This window comes from Meleagris gallopavo, chromosome 7 (assembly GCF_000146605.3).
Source record: "Meleagris gallopavo isolate NT-WF06-2002-E0010 breed Aviagen turkey brand Nicholas breeding stock chromosome 7, Turkey_5.1, whole genome shotgun sequence".
Classification (NCBI taxonomy): domain Eukaryota; kingdom Metazoa; phylum Chordata; class Aves; order Galliformes; family Phasianidae; genus Meleagris; species Meleagris gallopavo.
In genome coordinates, this window is record NC_015017.2 from 4,108,984 (window position 1) to 4,115,783 (window position 6,800).

The 6,800-nt window shown below is 39.6% G+C and overlaps 1 protein-coding gene across 4 annotated transcripts in view; it reads left to right on the forward strand.

The window, feature by feature from the left end:
• Nucleotides 1-6,800, forward strand: part of ERBB4 (erb-b2 receptor tyrosine kinase 4) — a 322,379-nt gene that overhangs the window by 180,895 nt on the left and 134,684 nt on the right. For all 4 annotated transcript variants that reach the window (XM_031554101.1, XM_031554102.1, XM_031554103.1 and 1 more), the window contains exon 11: nucleotides 324-523. In XM_031554101.1, coding sequence (XP_031409961.1) covers nucleotides 324-523 — 200 coding nt within the window. The remainder of the gene's footprint in view (nucleotides 1-323; nucleotides 524-6,800) is intronic.

Consider the following 6,800-nt stretch of genomic DNA (forward strand, 5'->3'; position numbering starts at 1 on the left):
AAAAAAAAAAGAGTTAATGATTGTTACAGAGCTGTGAGTGACTTAGTCAATTAGTTTGATGGCTGAATTGACCTAACGTTGTGAGCCTCGCAGTTTGTGGTATTACAATTCTGATAGGGCTCATGGCTTTCTGAGCAATAACACCACCTTTTGCCTCTCCAAATATTTGTGTCATTTCAAACTAAAAGTTTTCTGAGCAAGTTTGCAAATGAACATGCCATTAGAAACTAATTTCAGTGGGAAGTTCTCCACCAGCTCCACTGAGTTTCACTTCTGGAGCCACCTCTTGGGGCTAATCCCTGTTCTCTTTTGCTTTGTCACAGTGGCCTTTCCTTACTCATCCTGAAGCAGCAAGGCATTACCTCTTTACAGTTCCAGTCCTTGAAGCAGATCAGTGCTGGTAACATCTACATAACAGACAACAGCAATTTATGCTACTACCACACAGTCAACTGGACCAGTCTTTTCAGCACACCCAGCCAAAAGACGGTGATTCATCGAAATAAAAAAGCAGAGAACTGCAGTAAGTACTGCTTCTCAATGTAAATCTTCTTGCCTGTGACTGGCTCACTCTGGGGGAAATGATTTAAGTACTGACAGGGTACAGTGTATGGACAGGCCAGAAATGCAGCTGAGTCACTTGTTTAGAGCCCCACAAACAAGAGTGGAGTATCGATCATTTGCAGAATCTAAAGATATGGCCCCATGTCTCCAAGGAGATATATAAGCAAATGAAGTGTTTTAAAGCACGAGCAAATGAAATGGGGAAGAGAGAAGGCACTGTTTCCTTACTGTGGTACGAACTTTAGAGACGAGAGATACAGTTTTACAAATACGGATTCTGAAGGTTGTAAGTGTGGAGTGAATATATGTTTTATAGACTTTGACTTACAGCCCTCTACTTATGGAGTGAAACAGGCATCTTTTGCTTCTCTTCTTCGCCAAAGTGGCTCTCAATCTTGAAAGGTCACTTTTGGGACTGCTGTCTGGTAACTGTTCTCCCTTTCCATACTAAGCCTGTCTGACAAGGAAGGTTACTAGCAGACTTTCAGTTGGGGCTAATTGTCTGTCAGGAGAGCTTACCTGGACTAAGATTGTATTGAAAATCAAATGAACAGTGTGTAGCAGATTAAATGAGTTGGTTATGCAGAAATCACACAGCAACTTGCATAATATTGCATAATAGCAGCAATATAGTTCATTTTAAGGATAATGCTAGAGAGGAAATTCATTAAATTACGGTATGTTAAAGTGATATATCTGTTCTTTCAGATTTGGCAAGGCAGAAATGTTTTTTTCAGGCCATGATAATACTTTTAAGTGCTTCTTTTTTTCCCTCTCTTTGAAATACTGTTCTGCATTGAAAGACTTTGTGGCTGTGCTCATCACTGTAGTATGAGGGTAGATTCCAATTCTAGGTGAAACGTATCTATCACCTCTTGATAACTTGGTTATTTTTTTCAATTCTTCTGTCATGTGAGAGCCTCATGAAGCATTAAGCCTTGTTCGGTAGATCTGTAGGTGAGGTACTTTTTTTTGGCTGTTATTTGGTTACTGTTCTACAGGTAGAAGTGAAAGCTGACTCATCAGAATGGCTTGGGTTGGAAGGGGCCTCAAGGATCATCAGGCTTCACCCTGATGCACATCAGGCTGCAGGCAGGGCTGCCAACATCCGTATCTCATACTACACCAGGCTGCCCAGGGCCCCGTCCAACTGAATGAAAGTAATAGGATGCATCATAATCTCCATAGCTCCAGAAAGGAAGTAGTGCTTCCTTTTTGCTTGAAGTGTTGCATGACTTACAGACCATGTGTTAGAAGACAAAAGGAGGCAGCTCAGGTGAACTTGGTGGCCAGCTGGACACAGCGCTTGGGAAGGTAGTCCCATAGCAGTTGTTGGGACTGCTTTGTCAAATACCTTTTTGCCCTTGCCTGTGATTGCCAAGTCTTTGAAATGGCTACAGCTATTAAAACTCAGACTTCTTGAGCAAGTGGAAACTAGAACATACTGCCAAATCACACTCTGGCACTGTAAGGCTTGTCAGTACATTTGCACACAAAGGGAAAATGTGAACTTTATTTGACTTCCACCTTGTTGAGGTTTTGCTGTAGTAGAAGCTTTTATTTCCCAGGAAGAAAAATACTACTGAAGACGTTTTATGAAATTTTATACCAGGAGAATCTTCATGAGAAAAGCAGATCTCTTTTTCATTTCCCTTTGAAAAGTTAGGATATAAGATACACTACCAGGAGTCTAGTTCCAAAAAGGAATTCAAGCCTATTTATTAAACGGGCTGTATTTAATGAACGTAGGCTATGGGCCAGGCTACTTAGATCAGAATGCAGTGTCTTGGACTGCTAATTTCCTGAATCATAAATGTAACAGTGGTTTTCTCTCTATGCACGTCTTGTATGAATGAATCGATAATGTTTTGTGGCCTTTAGAGAGTCAACATTAGATGAGAAGAGCTACCTTGCTGCTTCAGCTCTGCCTGTCAGTCAGCACCTTTCTGGGGTTAAATGGGTTCTGCTGCAGGTTAGATATCTAACTAAACTCTTCACCTTTAGTTGGGGTAAGACAGAACTGGTCCTTAGAGCCAGATGCATTTGTCCAGCATGCTTCCAAGCATCCGTGATGTTCAGGAGATGGAAGCAGACTGGGCTTTTGGAGAGCTTTTCTGATCTTCCATTGCCTGAGTGTCTGTGATCTGAGGGCAAGTCCACGAGGGTTTCAGTTTTTGCTGTCAGGTTCTTTTGCCTGTTTTAGACCCACATTCTTCAGGCACTTGCGCATATGCACATGGCTGTCTGAGTGACAAACAAGCCTGATCAGAATGATGAAGGTTAAAGTGTACGTAAATATTTGCAGGATTGAAGTGTCTGTGGTGGAAATACTATTTGTTTACATGGCAACTAGCAGAGTGTGAATTGTTAATAAAAATATCCATTAAAGATTTTTTCGTACCATTTACCACAAAGAAACCACTCTAGACCATGTTAATTATTACAGCCACACTCTGGTGTGCTTATTATTAATTCTTTGTGTACTTTGAGGCACTGTCAGCTTGTTACTGCTTTCCTTATTGCCTAGTGATTACGAATAGCTTAGAACATGTTACAACAGACATTTATTACAAATGTAGCTTTATTTAAAGTGCATGTGTGAGCTTCTAAGGTCATGTAATCAGCCTCTTATTGAAGTGATTGTTATTATAAATCACAAAATGGTGATGTATTTTTTCCATACTATTCAAAATTGTCTTCTGCTGAACTTAAAAGTAATGAAATACTGAAGAATTATTGAGAGATTTAAATATTCCTAGACAAGTTCAGTTTTTCAGTAATGCTTATCTTTGAGATAACATTGACACAGCAGAATTTGGTGAAAGTCTGTTCTTTTTTAAATGAAAATAACAACGGTGCTCTTCAATCAGTGAAAAATGCTACAGTCCATAGTTACCAGTGAGATACTTGTGAACTGCACAGAGCCTGGGAGATCTGTAGGCTTGGAGGCATGTTAGAGGAGAAGAGTGAAGGATGAGCTGTGAGCCTTCAGCAGATGCTGCAGCTTTAGCAGCAGTGTCTCCCAAAGTTGTTTCACGTAGATTCACATGGCAAATGGATGTCACCAATCGGATAACCCTCGTGGAAATCAACTGGAGAGTATGTATGTAAAATTCAGGAGCTCTCACAGAGTCACAGAACGTCCTGAGTTAGAAGAAACACACAAAGATCGCTACGTCCAACTCCTGATCCTACAGGGCTACCCAAAGTCCAAACCCCATGTCTGAGAATGCTGTTGAAATGCTCCCTGAGCTCCAGCAGCTCAGGTCTGTGCCTGCTGCCCTGGGGAGCTGCTCCATGCCCACCACCCTTTTCCTCACCCCCACCTGACCCTCCCTGATGCAGCTCCATGCTGCTTTCTCTGGTCCTCTCATCTGTTGTATACTTCTAATTGTCTCCTGTTCTAACCTGTAATACTAAACACAGTTTGTGGCTAAACTTTACTCTGTTACGAAGATGATCAATGCAGAGTGAATGATGATAAATTTACTTGCTAGAAAATGTACTCTGGTGGTTAGATTTTACCACTGCTCTGTGCTGAAGTAAAGAATAGGCTTTTTTTTCCCCAGCATGGGTATTTTATGGAACAAGTCAGAGACAACTCATGACAAATACAAGAGCACACAAAATAAATCTAGAAAAAAATGGCCTCTCATATGACATTATTTAAATAATTGCTGTCAACTCTACTGACACCTGCATATATAGGGAAACCTTTCCAGGCAAAGGTTGTTATAAATGTTGTTCTGAATTAGGTCAATTTAGTCACCAGTTGAAAACTTGAATAAATTGTAAGGTTTGATGAAATCTGCAGGAGATTTTCTGTTGAGTTCAAGGAACTCTGGAGAAGGCCCCTAAGAATAGAGCCATTTTTTTCTTTCTTTTTTTTTAAGCTAACTTTCTTGTGCTCTATCTAGTTTGGGGAAGTTACTTCTAACCTATGTGACCCCATTGATAAATAATGAGCATTTGTTCTAAGACTCCTAATGAAAATGAGTTCCTGTCAAAAGCTTTTTTGTTCTTTTCTTCCACATATAGGCCATAGGATATGCTGGAGCTTCAGAACATTCTCAGCCCCTGAAAATATCAAATAATACATCTAAAACTCAAACATCTCTTTAGACATCCTTGAAAAAGGAAGAATGATAAGCTAAATGGATTTTTTTTGTTTGTAAAACTATTTCTGTATTAGAAATAAGCAGAAAGAAAAAGTGTTTTTTCTCTTGTTTCTTTTCTCAGACTACAGGTACTATGTTGGCTAGATTCCAATAGGACGATCTTAATTTTCTTTACTCAAAAGCTCTTTGTTTCATTTGTATATGGCTCTGCCTGTACCTAGAGTGATCTTGTAATAATGTCACTTGCTATTTGAAGGAATAAATTCTTAATTCAGACTAGTCTAATAGTTGAGGGGGGAAGAAAAGAAAATGACTGATAATAAAAGCTTAATATCAAGTTACAAAAAGATTGAGAAAAACAGGAAACTGCCTTTGGATGATGAGAGTGTATAAAACTGTATTGGAACCTAAAGCATTCTTAGGATGGAGGAGGAGCACAAAGGGATCTCTAAAGTAAGAGGGGTTCTTATTTTCCTTACGAGTTCTTAAAGACAGTCATTGACTGCAAAGTAAGACTACTGGTGTAAAAGATTTGATTCTTTAAAAATAGTTCCTTAGATGGTTGTTCCTTTGTATTTTTTTATACAGTTTGAACCTGAAGCTGTCTGTTAAACCCAGATATCCTTGTAGCAGGCACTGTGAGGCAGGGCCCATGTATGGGTCTGGTCACCGAGGTGAAGGGAGGTGGGCAGAGCAGGTATCAAGTGCTGGAGTCTGTTCTAAGGGAGCCTTCAAGTGTGCTCTGAATCCCATGGGGAATGGCACAACTGGGGTTCCCCCAAAACCATCTGCATCACCCAGAGCTTCCACAGGCAAATGACAAACCAGGCCAGAAGGGACCTTCAGTAGCGCCGTTAGTTACCCTCCTGAATCTGAGTGTGCAAAGCCAGCATTGCACTGAATGGTGTAAAAGTAGGTGAAAAAGGAAATGTTGACTGCATGTAGCATTTGATAATGCAGACTCTTACCTAGCTCCTTCAGCTTCAGTGAAGTTTAGTCAGTAGCAGCATAGTGGAACTACTGGCTTCTGCTAGTTTCTGTAAGAACGTTACCATGCTTTAAAAAAGAAAGAAAGCTGGGTTTAAAACTGAATTGAAAAAACTATTTTCTTGTCTGTGCTTGCATGGGATTTGTGTGATGTTTGCGGCTCCTTTGACTTCAGTAGAATGACTCTTGATTTGCAGTAGAGTTCAAGGCAAGAGAATAAGATGTCTTAATGTAACAGTGCTAAATAGCTCTGGTCTCTGGTGCTGTGCTGGAATCTCTGAGAATTAATCATCCAGCATAAATTAAATGACCACCTGCAATTACTCCTAAATTTAATTATTTTCTTTTTGGCTGTAGCTGACTTGAGCTTTCATCCAAAAGAAGAACAAAATTAGAATGATTTCTGAGTGTTGCCATTAAAGCATCGGTTATACTGGTGCCCCTCTGTGAAGTTGTGTTGTGTGCACGCAGCTGCTGTTCTATAGTGTTTTCTGTGTGTGGAAACACATCGAAAAGCATTTGAGGAGAGCTGTCAGAACTCTACCAGCAAACTTACTTCTTAAAATATTCCTTGACACTTTACTCAAGCTGTTACCAGTGAATCGGAGAAGCAAGTGTTGATGAATTTGCTATCTCTGATATTTAGGAGATTGTTCTTATTTTTCATCTACTCTGCTGTATAAGTCATTTACATAAACTGTTTCATCATGGAAGAGTGAATTCAGAATACAAGTTCGACACTTCCACATGTTATGGTATGGCTAAATCAGTAGAAATGGACCACCTTCATATTCTGAGGAGAGAATATTTGTTTGCTTTTGCTCTTTGCTCATTTCCACCATCTATCATTTATGGATTTGTATAAAATAGCAATACACAATTTTGTTGGTTGAAACCACCTTTCCCTCATCTTTTGTTAGTTTTATTTATTTGAGTTTTGGTTTTGAGACTGACCATGTTTTATTTTGTGGGCTGTTGGGGTTTTTTTGTGTTGAATACAAAAAGCTCTCTTTTCAGGTGCTTTTGCATCAAAGAATTTAGAAATCATGATTTAAAGTAATACTTTGATAGAATGATGGAATGGTTTGGGTTGGAAGGGACCTTTAAGACCATCTAGTTCCAACCCCCTGT